General features: G+C 40.4%; 2 protein-coding genes and 1 non-coding gene across 6 annotated transcripts in view; 1 reads left to right on the top strand and 2 right to left on the bottom strand.

Annotated features, from left to right (window-relative positions):
* AAMDC (adipogenesis associated Mth938 domain containing) overlaps positions 1–12,961 on the bottom strand; it is a 33,437-nt gene extending 20,476 nt beyond the window's left edge. Inside the window, exons 1-2 of one of the 2 annotated variants that reach the window (XM_067750472.1) lie at positions 12,775–12,961; positions 4,253–4,402 (exon numbers count right to left, since the gene is read on the bottom strand). In XM_067750472.1, the coding sequence (XP_067606573.1) occupies positions 4,253–4,384 (132 nt within the window). In that variant the 5' untranslated portion in view covers positions 4,385–4,402; positions 12,775–12,961. Of the gene's footprint in view, positions 1–4,252; positions 4,403–12,716 lie in introns of both variants that reach the window. The other variant, XM_067750471.1, reaches the window with a different exon arrangement.
* LOC137231382 (U6 spliceosomal RNA) lies at positions 10,350–10,456 on the bottom strand. Its single transcript, XR_010946504.1, has one exon. It is a non-coding gene; the product is annotated as a U6 spliceosomal RNA (small nuclear RNA).
* A 25-nt stretch (positions 12,962–12,986) lies between the features above and the next one.
* RSF1 (remodeling and spacing factor 1) overlaps positions 12,987–16,173 on the top strand; it is a 165,655-nt gene continuing 162,468 nt past the window's right edge. The window contains exon 1 of one of the 3 annotated variants that reach the window (XM_067750468.1): positions 12,987–13,437. In XM_067750468.1, coding sequence (XP_067606569.1) covers positions 13,251–13,437 — 187 coding nt within the window. In that variant the 5' untranslated portion in view covers positions 12,987–13,250. The remainder of the gene's footprint in view (positions 13,438–16,173) is intronic. The other 2 variants (XM_067750465.1, XM_067750466.1) reach the window with 2 other exon arrangements.

The following is a 16,173-nucleotide window of genomic DNA, read 5'->3' as shown; positions in this document are numbered from 1 at the left end:
GATTAACCCATAGAAGAACACACTAAGACATGTTGTAATCAAAATGACAAAAATTAAAGATAGAGAGAATATTAAAAACAACAAGGGAAAAGCAACAAATAACATACAAAGGAACTCCCATAAGGCTATCAGCTGATTTTTCAGCAGAAACCCTGCAGGCCAGAAGGGAGTGGCACAATACACTTAAAGTGATGAAAGAAGAAAAATCTACAATCAAATAATACTCTACCCAACAAGGCTCTTGTTCAGATTTGACGGAGAAATCAAAAGCTTTACAGACAAGCAAAAGCTAAAAGAATTCAGCACCACCAAACCAGCTTTACGACAAATGCTAAAGGAACTTCTCTAGGCAGAAAAGAAAAGGCCACAACTAGGAACAAGAAAATTACGAAATGGAAAAGCTCACTGGTAAAGGCAAACATACAATAAAGGTAGGAAATCATCCAAACATATAGCTAGTAGGGAGGTTAAATGACAAAAGTAGTGAAATTATTTGTAACCACAATAAGTGGTTAAGGGATACACAAAACAATTAGATGTAAAATATAATATCAAAAAAAGTAATTGTGGGGCTTCCCTGGTGGTCCAGTGGTTAAGACTCTGTGCTTCCACCGCTGGGGGTGTGGGTTCGATCCCTAGTCAGCGAACTAAGATTCCACATGCTGTGTGGCATGGCCAAAAAAATAAAAAGTAATTGTGAGGAAAAGAGAGTACAAATGCAGGTTATCTAAAATGCATTGGACATTAAGAGATCAGCAACTTAAGCATATATATATATATATATATATATATATATATACAGACTGCTACACAAAAGCCTCACTGTAAACAAAAATCTCTAATAGATATATGCACAAAAAAGAAAAAGGAATCCAAACATAACACTAAAGATAGTCATCAAGGACTTCCCTGGGGTGCAGTGGTTAAGAATCCACCTGCCAATGCAGGGGACACAGGTTCAAGCCCTGGTCTGGGAAGATCCCACATGCCACAGAGCAACAAAGCCCATGCGCCACAACTACCAAGCCTGCGCTCTAGAGCCTGCGAGCCACAACGACTGAGCCCACGTGCCACAACTACTGAAGCCTGTGTGCCTAGAGCCCGTGCTCCACAAGAGAAGCCACCACAGTGAGAAGCCCGTGCACTGCAACAAAGAGCAGCACCCGCTCACCGCAACTACAGAAAGCCTGTGTGCAGCAGCGAAGACCCAACACAGCCAAAAATAAATAAATAAATAAATAAATTTAAAAAAAAGATAGTCATCAAATTACAAGAGAAGAGAACAAAAGAAGAAAGGGGAAAAAAGACCTCATAAACAAATCCAAAACAATTAACAAAATGGCAATAGTAACATACCTATTGATAATTGCCTTAAATGTAAACAAACTAAATGCACAAACCAAAAGATATACACTGGCTGAATAGATACAGAACAGGACCTGTATATATGCTGCCTACAAGAGACTCATTTCAGATCTAGAGACACATACAGACTGAAAGCGAGGGGACAGTAGAAGATATTCCATGCAAATGGAAATCAAAACAAAGCCACAGTAGCAATATTTTTATCAGAGAAAGTAGACTTTAAAATGAAGATTGTTGTAAGAGATAAAGAAGGACATATGCATAATGATCAAAGGATCAATCGAAGAAGAAGATATAACAATTGTAAATACATAGGAACACCTCAATATATAAAGCAAATGTTAACAAACGTAAGAGGAGAAATTGACAGTAACACAATAACAGTGGGGGACTTTAACACACCCCACTATCCCATCCCCACTTCTGTGGTCACCTTGGAAAGCAACAACCTGGAATCACAGTGAAAACCACCAGCTTTGCAATCACCTAATGGATTAAAGCTCCTTCAAATGCCCATTCCCAGAGAACTGTCATTATTTGACCTGTCTGGTGGTTCCTTGGAAGGCCCCACTCATAGGCTCTCTTTATTTGATCTGACTTGGAGCTTGCCAATGCAAACCATCTTTTATCCCAGAGAAGCTTGTCAAAAACAGTCGCAGACAATTGTTTAACAGTGCAGCTGCCTCAGGCAGTAGACAACAGGGCAAATGAGAGGTTCCAATAAACTAAAATGAAAAAAATAAGAAATGAGATGTTTATGGGGGCTTTGAAAAGCTCAGGTATGAACCTTGGTATTGAAAAAGCCAAACACATGTCCAGGATTGTGCACATGCTCAGGAATGACATGAAAAGGCCCTAAGATCACAATTCTGGGTACCCTTGAGAGTCTGCATAAGCAAGGAGCAAGCAGAGTTTTAAACTGTCTGGCTAAGTATTGATTACATACCCCAAATTGCATACAGAGCCCCTTACCATAAAGTGGAACACTTATTGGTTTCAGGCATATAGGGAAACTTCTGTCATTGTTTCAGGAAACCATATCTAAAGAACTAAAGGAAAGTGCGAGAACAGTATCTAACCCAATAGAGAATAATAATAAAAAGATAGAAATTAGTTTTTAAAGGAAATCCTGGAGCTGAAAAGTACAATATTGAAATGAAAAGTTCACTAAAGGGGTACAATGGCAGGTAAGAATCAGCAAAACTGAAAGATAGGTAAATTGAGATGATCCAATCTGAGAAAACGGATAGAAAAATGAATGAAAACAATGAACAGAGCCTCAAGAGAACTGTGGGACACCGGAAACCCCTACAAAAAAAAACCCCAAAAAACACACAACATACTCCCTAACAGTTTTCACAGAGGAGAAGGGATAGAAGGGGCAGAAAGAATATTTGAAGAAATAATGGGTGAAAACGTCCGAAATTTGATGATGAACAACAATCTACACATCTATGAAGCTCAATACATTCCAAGTAGGATAAACTCAAAGAGATCCACATGTAGATGTATCATAGTCAAATTGTCAAAAGTTAAATATAAAGAGAGAATTTTGAAAGCAGCAAGAGAGAAGTGACTTGTCAAATCCAAAGAAATCTTAATAACATTTGATTTCTCATTAGTAACCAGTTAATGCCAAAAAAAGTGGGATGACATTTTCAAAGTATTGAAAGAAAAAGACTGTCTATCACAAACTGTATATCCAGCAAAACTATCCTTCAGAATGGAAGGATCAACTTCCATCACTACTGGATGAAGAGCTCCATTACTTGCACCTAAGTGTAAATTATTAAAACAAACAAACCAACAAACATAACCTAAAAAAAATTTTTTTTAACCCCAATCATGCCAAGACTTTGGAAAAGGTTCAAAGAGGAAACAGCAAATAAGAAATACGTATTCAAGAAAAAATATAAATATTTGGTAGGAAAGGTGAAAATCTGTGATATTTCAAGAAAGACTGCTGCCTGCCTCCCTCCTCCTAGTTCAGTGAGGTGAGACTCCACTCCAGACTGCTGCAGCCAAGAACATAGGGCTATTTCTTCTCTCAGCTACCAGCTGTAAGGCTTTCTTCCTGGGAGAATCAGGACATCAATGTTTCTCATACTGCCTGCAGCTATCTATTGCTGAAGCTTAGTCCCAAGTGAGTGTGGTGGAGAGGTAGGGGGTTCCCTTCTTTTATCCAACCTCCACTCATGGAATGGAGACCCTATTTTGGGCATGGCACACTGAGAATACTTGAGGAGCTGCAATATAAGGGAAATGAAATTTCAAATCACAATGAGATAACATTTCACATCAACTAGGGTGGTATAATAAAAACAAAGCAAAACAAATAAGAGTTGATGAGGAAGGATTTAGAAAAATTGGATCCATCATACATTTCTAACATCTATAATGTAAAATGGTGCAGTTACTTTGGAAAACAGTCTGGCAGTTCCTCAAAAGGTGAAACATAGAGTTACCATATGACCCAGAATTTCCAATCCTAGGTATGTGCTGAATGATTTTGTTTATATGAAACATCTAGAATAGGCACATCTATAGCAACAGAATGTAGTAGTTGCCAGGAGCTGGAGGGAGGGAAGAATGGGTAGTGACTGCTAATGGTTATGGGGTTTCCTTTGGGGTGATAAATATATTCTGGAGTTAGTAGTGGTAGCTATTGTACAAGGTTATGACAAAAAATCCATTGAATTGCATACTTTAAAACTCTAATGGTGAGCTTAATGTTATGTGTATTATATCGAGAGAGAGAGAGAGAATGAAAGAAATAGTTACTTTTTACTTGGAACTTTGTCATTATGGCTTAGGAGTTTGAAAATCACTTGGTCAGCCTTATGCAGTGTCAACCATATGCAGTGTCAACCATACACTAATAGCTTACCTCAGTTCCTGTTTCTCTCCAATCCCAAGCCCGACTTCCCCCTGGCCACACTTTGCAGTCCTTATAGATTTTAGTAGAGCCGTGTACTTTCATTTGCCCCCATGAGAGGGAAGCAATTTCAGGGGAAGACATAAGGAACTTAATTGAACTCTGAAATTAAAAGAAAAATACACTAAATCAGTTTTAAAGTAAGGTTGAAACAGCTCCAAAATACAGGAGCTATACTATAAACAGAATGTATTTCAAATTATAATGCTGTATACAAAATATAGTAAGCCCTGGTCCTCTATGAGTTAAGAAGCATCTTTCTCATTTATGTGGTTGTCACTTCTTCTCCAGAGGTCTAAAAAGTGAAATGTTTTTCTTGGGATCCTGAATCATCCAACCATGGAAACTAGATACTACAATTACTTCTCAGACGCTGGAGGGAATTCTCTGGATTTTTTTTTGTTTTTGTGGCACGCGGGCCTCTCACCGCCGCGGCCTCTCCCGTTGCGGAACACAGGCTCCAGACGCACAGGCTCAGCTGCTCTGCGGCATGTGGGATTCTCCCGGACCGGGGCACGAACCCGTGTCCCTTGCATCGGCAGGCGGACTTTTAACCACTGCGCCACCAGGGAAGCCCCTCAGGATATTTTTGAGAGGTAAAATTAAAGGTGGAGATTTACTTCAGCATGATGGAGTGAGGAAGTTGACAAATCCTTTCCCTAAAAGCAGGTATAAAGCTGGACAAAACTGTCAAAATAAAAATTTGGCACTCTGGAAATAATATTAAAGATATATTGCAAACTGAAAAACGCTTATTCATGAAAACCACTGAATTTCAGATAAGAACAGTAAGATGTTTTGTTGTTCTTGCCTGGGATTACTCCCATGCCCCTAACAACAGTTGTTGGCACAGAGGTTCAACTTGATTGGGGCAGGGCATGAAAACCAACAGTCTTGCTGCTAAGGCAGAGGAGGCTCACTTGATTTAGAGCATTTTCAGTTAACCTGGTGATTTCAGTGGCAAGTAAATATGGGTGGCAGGTGGCTCTGCTTCCTTAATATTGTAAGCCTGTTTGGAACAAGCAATGGATTGTCAGAGTAGACAGGGATTTAAAAGGAATTCCCAAGAGGTGCTTGATAAGCTCTCTATCCAGAGTGGAGCAAAGGCTGTGAGCATATGCATCAAAGACAGGAATAGGCCTAAGTCATGGAAATGTTCTGGGCCAATGGAGCCTATAGAACATGCAAAGTGAAGAGGTGAGGGGGCTCAGAAGGACTCAGAAGAATGTAAGAGCCAGGGAAGAGATGAAAACATCTGAACATTGAATGTACTCCCCAGCACAGACACTGATCCATCAGTAGAGAGGGTTAAGTCTTACTGGCTTGAGGTGTTTGAACACAATCTTTGGCTGTACACTAAGACATATAGGCACAGAGGAGACCCCCTAGGAAGCCAAGCTTAAAAGTAAAAACAAGGGGAACTCCCTTACGGTCCAGTGATTAGGACTTGGCACTTTTCACTTCTGGGACCAGGGTTCAATCCCTGGTTGGGGAGTTCCCACAAGCCATGTGGCACGGACGAAAAAGAAAAAAGAGAGAAAAAAAAAGCCCTTAATACAGATTTCAGTGGCCACACATTGCATGGGAGACAGAATCCACAGATTTAGTTGAGGCAAGTGACTAAACAGAAACAAATAAACTAAGAACAACAATGTAGGGGGAAAATCCAAATGCAGACTCTATAATACATTATCTAAAATACCCAGTTTTCAATAAAAAATTACAAGACATGCAAAGAAACAAAAAAATGTGACTCATACTCATCAACTGAAACAGTATCTGAGCACTCCCATATATTTGATTTAGCAAAGACTTCAAAGAAGCTACTCTAAATATGTTCAAAGAACTAAAGGAAACTATTCATAAAGAATCAAAATTATGATGAAACAGGGGACGGGCAAGTTAGGGGGATGGGATTAAGAGATACAAAATGCTCTATATAAAATAGATACGCAACAAGGATATATTGTATAGCACAGGAAATTATAGCCATTATCTTGTAACTTTTAGTAGAGTATAATTTGTAAAAATACTGAATCACTATGTTGTATACCTAAAACTAATATAACGTTGTAAATCAACTATACCTCAGGGACTTCCCTGGTGGTCCAGTGGTTAACAATCCACCTTCCAGTGCAGCGGACGCGGGTTCCATCCCTGGTCAGGGAACTAAGATCCCGCATGCCGCAGGGCAACGAAGCCCGTGTGCTGCAACTACAGAGCCTGCATGCCACAACTACAGAGGCTGTGTGCTGCAACTAAGACCCGACGCAGCCAAAAATAAATAAATAAATATTTAAAGAAAACTATACTTCAGTGTAAAAATTATGACAATGACTCAATGAATATAGAATCTCAATAAAGAGACATTTCAAAAAAGAATCAAATGGGAATTCTAGCATTGATAAGTACAATAGCTAAAAGGTGCTTGATTCAGGTTTCTCCAGAGAAACAGCACGAGTAGACTATATATATTAACAGATTTATTTCACAGAAGTGGCTCATGCAACTGTGGGGATTGGCTAGTGCAAAATGTGCAGGGCAGGCTGGCAGGCTGCTCTCAGGCAAGAGTTGTCATTTCAGTATTGACGTGTTATTTCTTCTTCCTCGAGGAAACCTCACTTTTCCTTTTGCAGCCTTTCAACTAATTGAATGAGGCCTTCCAAGAGTATTGAGGATAATCTTCTTTATTTAAAAGTCAACTAATTGTAGATGTAAACTAGGTCCACAAAACACCTTCATAGCAGCACCTAGATTAGTGTTTGATTGGATAACTGAGTGCTATAGCCCAGCCAAACTGACACACAAAATTAACCATCACAGTCTACCCCTTGTTAATATGGTACCTATATACATGTCCTTAAACTGTATTTAATCTCCAAATAAAGACAATAACAAAGTGATATTTCTCCCTAATATTAATAACTACTAACCTATTTTTAAAATGTGTAATATAACAAAGGACATAAACACACTATCTTTGGTGCTATGGGAGGAAGACACAAATTTATAAAACATGATTCTTGTTGAGAAGTTAATATTACACTAGAGGAGAGAAGACATATGCAAATTACTAACAATTTTTTAAAGGTGACTTTTAAAAATTACAAGGTAACTTTTGAAAAGTGGTATAAGGAAATTGTAACGAACTGTTATGAGGGTTGAGAGAGACTTCTGTACTAGTCTGCTAGAGTTTCCATAGTAAAATAACAAAGACTGGGTAGCTTAAACAACAGAAATTTATTTTCTCATAGTCTGGAGACTGGAAGTCCAAGATCAAAGTGCCAGCAGGGCTGGTTTCTGGTGAGACCTCTGTTCCTGGCTTGCAGATGGATTCTTTCTTGCTTTGTCCCCACATGGCCTTTTCTCTGTTCATGAGCACTCTTGATGTCTTTTCCTTTTCTTATAAAGATACCAGTCCCATTAGAGCCCCAATCCTCACGGCCTCATTTAACTTTAGTTACCTCCTTAAAGGCTCTATTTCCAAATATAGTCCCATTGAGGATTAGGGCTTCAACATATGAATTTTGGGGAGGCACAGTTTGGTCCATAGTAGCTATCCTATGGCAGTACTACACAGTCTTGATTACTGTGGCTTTGTAGTCACTTTTGAAACCAGGAAGTGTGAGACCTTCAACTTTGTTCATCACTTAAAAAACCGTTTAGGATATCCTGGGTTCCTTGCACTTCCATATTAATATTAGGACCAACTTACACATTTCTACAAAAAAGCCAACATAATTTTTCTTTCAGTAAAAATAATTATTTCATCAGAGAAATTGGTTTCAGCCTTGCTCTTAAGAAATGAGAATAGACTGATGCATAAAAAAAAATTAAGAAAAAAATTAAGAAAAAAGATGGTAAGGCACTTCTAAAAGTGTTTCTTCAATGAATACAATTCTATTACAACAGAGAATTCAGTTTTCATTAAGAGAAAGAACCAGAAAATGGCTGGATTAAATCTTGTTTATTACTTCTTTTTATTGTCATATATTTTCCTATGAAACTATTTTGAAGACCATAGATTCCTACTTCTGTTGACATTTAACAGTTTTTTCACTACATATAACATATCCATATACTTCTAGAAGTATTTCTTGTAAAAGTGAGTTTTAAACAAACCTAAGTAAATTTGCTTGTTACTAATTAGGAATTCCCAAACTGGCTCCACAACTGAATCCAGTTCACTTCAATATACATTTGCCAGGCTTACAATATCTGTAAAAAAAATTGTGTGACAAATGTAAAGATAATATGTTGGAGAGACAGAAATATGTATAAATTATTCCATTATACGGCAGACTGTTATCAATGTAATTTGACAAAATTGAAGGCTAAGCCATTAAATTTTAAAATCAAAGCATAATTACATTCAATTAAATGCAGAAATATCTTTTAGAGTTCAAGAGTTTTCACAAATGTATAAACTTGCTAGTCATGAAACAGAATGTATCTCGAAATTTCCCTTGTGCACCTTTCTAGTCAATCCCCTTCCAAGCTCAAAAGAAGCTTTTGATTTCTATTCCCATATATTAGCCAGACCTTCATATTGATGGAATTTTACAGTACCTACTCTTTTGTGTTTTTCTTCTTTCACTCAAAATGCTTTTGAGATTCACCTATGTTGTAATATATATCAAGTGTGTATCAGTCTGAGTAGTAGTCTGTTGAAAGACTATATCACAATTTATTTACTCATTCTTCTTCTGATGAGCATTTTGTTTCTTTTTGGTATTTTGAATAAACTAGTCACTAATTCTGAATGCAAAACTATTTTGTCTTTTCCCCTAAGAGAATGTGAAATTTGAACTATCTTAAGAAATTTCTTATTCATAAATAAAGACTGAGTGTAGGTAATTTAATGCTTATTTAAAGGCTTCTTTATGGAAGTAGCAGTAAATCAATTACAGTTTTTTTTTAAAGCTACTTATTTTTTCTATCTTTACCTTTTAGTTTGATATATATAATGCAATTATTTAACTATGTAAATTGGGATTAAATTCTTATAACCCACAAATTCTCTTAGCCCAAGGCAAGAAGAGACGGTGCTTATCATTTATTTTTTTTCCAAGAACAGACTTAGTGAAGGTATGACCTAAACCTTGCTTTGTAGTACAACATCTCTCATCTTTTGGGTAGATATAACTTTTGATGCCCAAGGACTTTGTTCTAATGCCAATCTTGATTACAAAAGCAGAAACTCTAACCTTATTTATCAGTCCCCGCTTTGAGTAACAGTGTCAGCACTGAGAAAAGAAAAAAATCATATAAAGCTTTTTTTTTAGAAAGTTATATTTACAATCCCATGGGAGAGCAGGTGAGGTGCTGGAAAAGCTGAAAGCGAAGAGAGAGAAAGGAAAGAGGCAGGGGGGTAGTGTTCAGAAAACGATATAACTAAATCTTTCTTTTGGTTTGAAGGGTTTTTTTCCATCAAAATTCATTCACAAAGATATGATTTTATTTAATATTGTGTACCTGCCTTTCATTTAAGGTCAATTAAGTTATGATCTTATGAAGATTTTTGTATCTTTGCAAAACTGGTAAGTTCTGGGTCAAATTTTTCTTAAACTGGGGTCTTCGGGGCCCCAGGTATAGAGATATATATACTTGGGAGTTTGAGAGTTCTACCAATATATTTCAGTTTATTTATTTATTTTTTTAATTGAGGGATAGTTGATGAACAACATTATATAAGTTTCAGGTGTACAACACAGTGATTCACACTTTTAAAACACAATTTTTAAAGGTTATACTATATTTACATCCATTATATTGTAAAATATTGGCTATATTCCCTGGTATACAATATATGTTTTAGTTTAGTTCTGTTTCATTTCAGTGTTGTTTAACATATTTTACTACACATTAAATTAAGACTTCTCTTTTGCTATGATAATTCATCACATTTTCCTAAAGTGAGACTTTTCTTTCTTTTTTTTTTAACTTTTTTTTTTAAACATCTTTATTGGAGTATAATTTCTTTACAATAGTGTGTTAGTTTCTGCTTTATAACAAAGTGAATCAGATATACATACACATATATCCCCATAAAAATATGGAATGCTTCACGAATTTGCATGTCATCCTTGCGCAGGGGCCATGCTAATCTTCTCTGTATCATTCCAATTTTAATATATGTGCTGCCGAAACGAGCACTTTTTAAACTTTTCTATTGTGGCACAATATACATAACATAAATCTTACCATTTTAACCATTTTTAAGTGTGTAGTTCAATGGCATGAAGTACATTCATATTGCTGTATAGACTTTAATTACATCAGTATTTCTTAAACTGATATTTTCAAGAGCATTTGTAAATTTTATTTTTCTTTTTTATAAAATTAATTTTTATTGGCATATCTTTACAATGTTGTGTTAGTTTCTACTGTACAGCAAAATGAATCAGCTATACATATACATATATCCCCTCTTTTTTGGATTTCCTTTCCATTTAGGTCACCACAGTGCTTTAAGTACAATTCCTGTGCTATATAGTATGTTCTCGTTAGTAATCTATTTTATACATAGTATCTATAGTGTATATGTTTCAATCCCAATCTCCCAATTCCTCCCCCTCCCAGTATTTGTAAATTTTAAAAGAACATTTTTTTCCTTTAAAAAGGGTTTGTAGGGACTTCCCTGGTGGTGCAGTGGTTAAGAATCCGCCTGCCAAAGTAGGGGACACAGGTTCGAGCCCTGGTCTGGGAAGACCCCACATGCCGTGGAGCAACTAAGCCCCAGCACCACAACTACTGAGCCTGCGTGCCACAACTACTGAAGCCCACATGCCTAGAGCCCATGCTCCACAGCAAAGAGAAGCCACCATAATCGCACTGCAACGAAGAGTAGCCGCTGCTCGCCACAACCAGAGAAAGCCCGCGCACAGCAACAAAGACCCAACACAGCCAAAAATAAATAAATAAAATTTTAAAATAAATAAATTAATAAAAAGGTTTGTAATTTTTTTTTTAAGTTTTTTGCTGCACCCCACTGGTATGTGGGATCTTAGTTCCCCGACCAGGGATCGAACCCTCACCTCCTGCATTGGAAGGCAGAGTCTTAACCATTGGGCTGATGGGGAAGTCCCAAAAAGGGTTTGTATATTATTTGAGATTAAGAATCAGTATTCTAGGTAATAAAGTCCTCTTATAATATAGAATTTTTTTCTCTTGATAAACGAGTATTCTTTCTTTCTTTAGATAATAAGTCTGATATAGAACATTACAGTTTTTCCCTTTTTTACCTAGAAATGCAGAAGAAAATTCAATTTTTTTTTTTGAAAATTCAATTATTAATTGTGGTAATCATTTTTTCTGTTCCCAATATAATTACTTGCCTATATATTTCTTTATTTTCCTTTAATTATAAATGGTCCTATTTTAAATGGTTTATATTATACTTTGAAATTCTTTTTAGTAAGTAGATACTATATAAATTTTAAATGCGCACGGAAATTTTTGGCTCAAAGTAGTAAACTATCAATTACAAATAGCTGAACTCTATCTAAGTTTTAGGAATTTTCTTCAATAGTAGCAACTAATATTTTTAAAGTATTTACAGTGTGCCAGGGCACTGTGCTAATCAATGTACTGTGAATTATCTAGTAAAATCCTATGTTGTAGGTACTATTATCACCCCGACTTTACAGAGGTTCAAAGAAATAAAAAAATCGTCCGCAATGTCCTGAGGCGGTTCCGTTAGAAATCAAGTCTTGCTGAACTCCAAAGCTCAGGCTCTTAACCAAAATGCACATTGTATCCCAAGCCGCACATTTTACTTTGCATTACTGATGGTTTTTCCGAGATTCTTTGTGGGAGAATGCTCATTGCTTCTCCCAACGAAGCGGAACCCTGTCTTGTAACAAACTTTTTGCCCTTGCACAAAGTTTCCTACCATGTCCACCCTCAGTGCAGTCCTGGTCCACCCTCTGATCTTGGGCTGCTACAGAGCCTGGTCCCCAGATCTTCGTGCCTCAACAAAGCCCCTCCCCCTCACACGCTGGCAACCACAGCAGGGCCCTGTCCTCTCACACCTTGGTCCCTGTGAAGAGCCTGGTCCCTTTAGACCCTGATTTCCTAGCAGGGCCCCAACTCCGCAGACTAGTGATCCCGGCAGAGCCTCGTTCCATCAGGCCCTCGTCCCCCAGAGTTTTCAGACACTGCTTTCCAGCACAGGTGCGGTTCTTGTACCTTAGCAGTATCCCTCAGCAGACGTTCACTGAGACTTCTCCATACAAAGGTTCCAACCCAACCCCTAATTCAGGGCACCTCTCCACCTTTCCCTTCTCCACCTTTTTCTCAGAATCGTTTTTTTCCCCCCTATTCTGCTCTTTTGTTGCTTCTTATTCACTCTCCTCAACTTCCCCCACCATCTGGTGCCCCAGTTTCTGTCCCGGGAGTGCCCCCCCAAACTTACCCAACGCCCTCTCTCCAAGGAGCAGCGATCTCGAACGGCTCCCTGCTTTACCTCTCACCTTTGCTCCCGAGGACCCGGTTAGGCGATCCCCCCACGACTCGCGCGGCCCTGAAAAAGTCTTTTGGCCTGTTATCGAGTGCAGCTCCGCCCTCTTCAAGCCTATTGGTCACCGTTCCTAAAACTCCCGCCTCTCCAGCTTCCAGCCCGCCTCCCTGCCCCGCAGCCCTTGTTTTCATTCCCCTTGTCACACGAGGCAGTGGCGAACCCAAAGTGGGAGGAGCGAGGGAGGGGGGCGGAAAGAGAGCAGAAAGCGAAAGGCACGGGGCGCCTCTCTTTCCTACGTCTGACTAGGTTCTCGACTGCTCCGGGCCGCCGTTGTATTGTGGGATCGCTGCGCCGTGCCTGAGACGCTCGGATCCGCAGGGGCGCCCACTTGCTAGCGCCTCCTGTCGTCTGTAAGGTTGCCCTGCCATTCCTCGGCACCCCAACTCCCCCCACCCCCCTATCGCCTCCTCCTCCATCCTCCAGTTCAAAATGGCGGCGGCGGCGGCAGCGGCGGTGGCTATGGCTCCTCCGGGCTGCCCGGGTTCTTGCCCTAACTTCGCCGTAGTCTGCTCCTTCTTGGAGCGCTACGGGCCGCTGCTCGACCTGCCTGAGTTGCCGTTCCCCGAGCTGGAGCGGGTGCTGCAAGCTCCGCCGCCGGACGTCGGCAACGGAGAAGGTAAGCTAGGGGCCCGAACGCCCGGCGGGAAGCGGCCCTGGCATGCTCCTTCTCTCCGCTCTTCACAGACACCCCGGACCTCCGCGGCTCTGTCCTCCCGCTGGGGCGCAGTTCAGCCCGGCCGATCTTCTCCTCCCAGCCCCCGGGGTCTTGGGCAGTGGGGAGGCGGGGCGGAGGCCCCATAGAGCCACTCCGCCCGACGCCCAGCAGAGGTGGGGGCGTCGCGGGCTAGGTCTTGGCTGGGGGCGGGGAGGGGTCATTGTGCTGGTCGGCCGCCCCTGGGACTGCTATCCCGCGGCGGGGACCGGGCCCCCCAATCCTTCTCCCTCTCGGTGGCGGGGGAAGGGGAGCGCAGGTTCCGGCCAGCTTTGCGCTTTTCTCCTCTACTCCTCCCTCACTCCCTCCCCTCCTCCCACCATCCTCGCTACCATCTCCGGGGAGGCTGGGCTCATCTTCTCGGGGCGCCCCTTTCTGTCCCTCCACCTGGGTGGGCGGGGGCAGCGGACACTTCATCTCTCCCTCCCTCTAGTGGGAACTCCCCCGAGAGAGTCGGCTCTGGTCTCTTTTCCTTTCCCCTCCAGGGCTGGTTTAACCCCCCAAACTCCTTCCTCTGAGTCCGGAGGTTTGCTCCTCCTCCTTAGGAGGGGGTCCTCCTCCATTCTCGCTTTGGGGGGTGAAGTCGGTTCAGCTTCTCCACTTTGGAGGGTAGAGGGTTAATTTCTCCTCCCCCATAGTTTTCCTCCTCCCCACCTCCCCCCAAATAATAGAAGAGCATCTCCCCACTTTTCCAGTCCCTTCCCCCTTCATCCTGGCATAAGGCTTAGGGGAAGAAGAAGTCGCCCTCCCATTTGCAGGGTAGGGTGGGGTGGTTAGTATGTAGGGTGGAGGAGGGGCTCAGACGGAGGGGAAACAGTTGAAGAAGGTGCTTGTTGCTCATGTTTCTCTCTCTGGTGCCGCCGGTCTATTATTGGTGTTCGCAAGTGGTGCTCCTTCCACATAAGGCCACCGCGCGGCTTCAGGGCGCATGCTCTGCCCGGCCCCATTGAAACTTCCTGCTGCTGCTGCGGCGGCGGCGGCGGCTGGTGGTTCTTTTCGCTGGAGCATCTCCGCGCTGCGCCTGCTGCCTCCAGCCCTCATTGAGCGCATACACTCACTCCCTCCCTATTTATTCCCGATCCATGCCTCTGCTTTCTGGCACATTTCTTTTTTCAGAGAAGGGTTTTTTTGTTGTACTCTGAGCATTGCCTTTATCTGGGAACAGCCCTTGGCTGGAGAAGAAACGTTTCCAAATAGGTCTTTTTTTTCCCCCCCTTTTTGTCCGTATTAGGTGGCCACAGTGGACTGGGTATTGTGCAAAACAGATAGCTATTTCCTTTACAAGAAATCAGGACTGCTCTTTAATTCTCCATGGAAATGAAGAAGTTTCTGTTAACAGAATATATTTACATAGCTAGGAAGAGCCCAAGTGTGAAGTTGTTCAAAATCTTACCTATAGAGAAAATTATATTATGGCTACCAAAGACTCAAATTAATACAGCAGTTATGATACAGGCATATATCTCTTCTTACCTGCCCAGATCTCCTCTACCATTCATAAATTCTGGCAAATAAAAGATTATATTATATAAAGACTTCTGCAGAATTTCTTGAAAAGTTAAACTCCCCAATATAGTAATTTCAATTGCAATTTGATGGCTATCAAATTGTATTTACATTTCTTTTACGGAAATGATCATTATGAAGGAGAGTGGTCATTATGAAGGAGAGTGCCTTATAAGTTACTTTTAGGATACCTTGGGAAATGATGGTAATGTATCTATAAGAGAGAAATGTGGGAATTTGAGGAAAGGGATTGCTGGTAAATTGTTTTTGGAATGTATTTGGACCAAGTTGGAATGCAGGCATAAATTTTCTGTCCTGGCATTATATTTTGGGTGGTATATAAGATTGCTTGCTTCTCCATTCCTTTTAAGTATTTTGGCCACTGCATTTGGCTTCTGTTAGTAACAAGAAAAAATATCAGAGTCAGTCTAATACTTCATGTTACTTTTCTATCTAGGATTGAACAATGGGCGACTAGCTAAGTAAAAAATGAGAAGTAATACGAGTTGAGAGATTATACCAGTGGGTTCAGCCATGCATTACTGTTGGTATAGTTTCAACTATAATAATAGATCTTGTCATAAGGTGATCCAAGAATAATAACTAATGTTACGCAGTTCAAGATCCTTGGCAAGTGAAAAGTCTCTGCAGGTGAAATGCTGCTACTGTGCAGGGAAAAGATTTTCAGGCCTTTGGTGATGGTTAACCTACTTGTAGTAGTTGATAATACTGCTCCAACTAAGAAGATTTGGACTGAGTCTTGGGGAAAGAGTTGTGGTGTACTAGAAAGAGTTAAAAGACGTTGGTTTTAGTTGAACTAAATATTTTGCTGATAATCTCCGGACAGCTGAATCAACCTCTTGAATAGTGTAATAATATGTAGTTTGTGGGGCAAATTACTTAATTTCTATGGACCTCAGTTTCTTGAGTAAATAGAGGTAATATCTGAGGATCAAATGAAATGTTTTAAAAATCCTTTCATAAACCAAGTACTTATAAATATTCTTTTTTTTTTTTGGACATGCCGCACTGCCTGCTGGATCTTAGTTCCCCAACCAGGGATTGAACCTGGACCTTGGTAGTGAAAGTGCCAAGTCCTAACCACTGGACCGCCAGGGAATTCCCTAAATATTC

This window comes from Pseudorca crassidens, chromosome 9 (assembly GCF_039906515.1).
Source record: "Pseudorca crassidens isolate mPseCra1 chromosome 9, mPseCra1.hap1, whole genome shotgun sequence".
NCBI classification, from domain to species: Eukaryota; Metazoa; Chordata; class Mammalia; order Artiodactyla; family Delphinidae; genus Pseudorca; species Pseudorca crassidens.
Note: the sequence above shows the minus strand (reverse complement) of the source record. Positions and strands in the feature narration are given on the sequence as shown.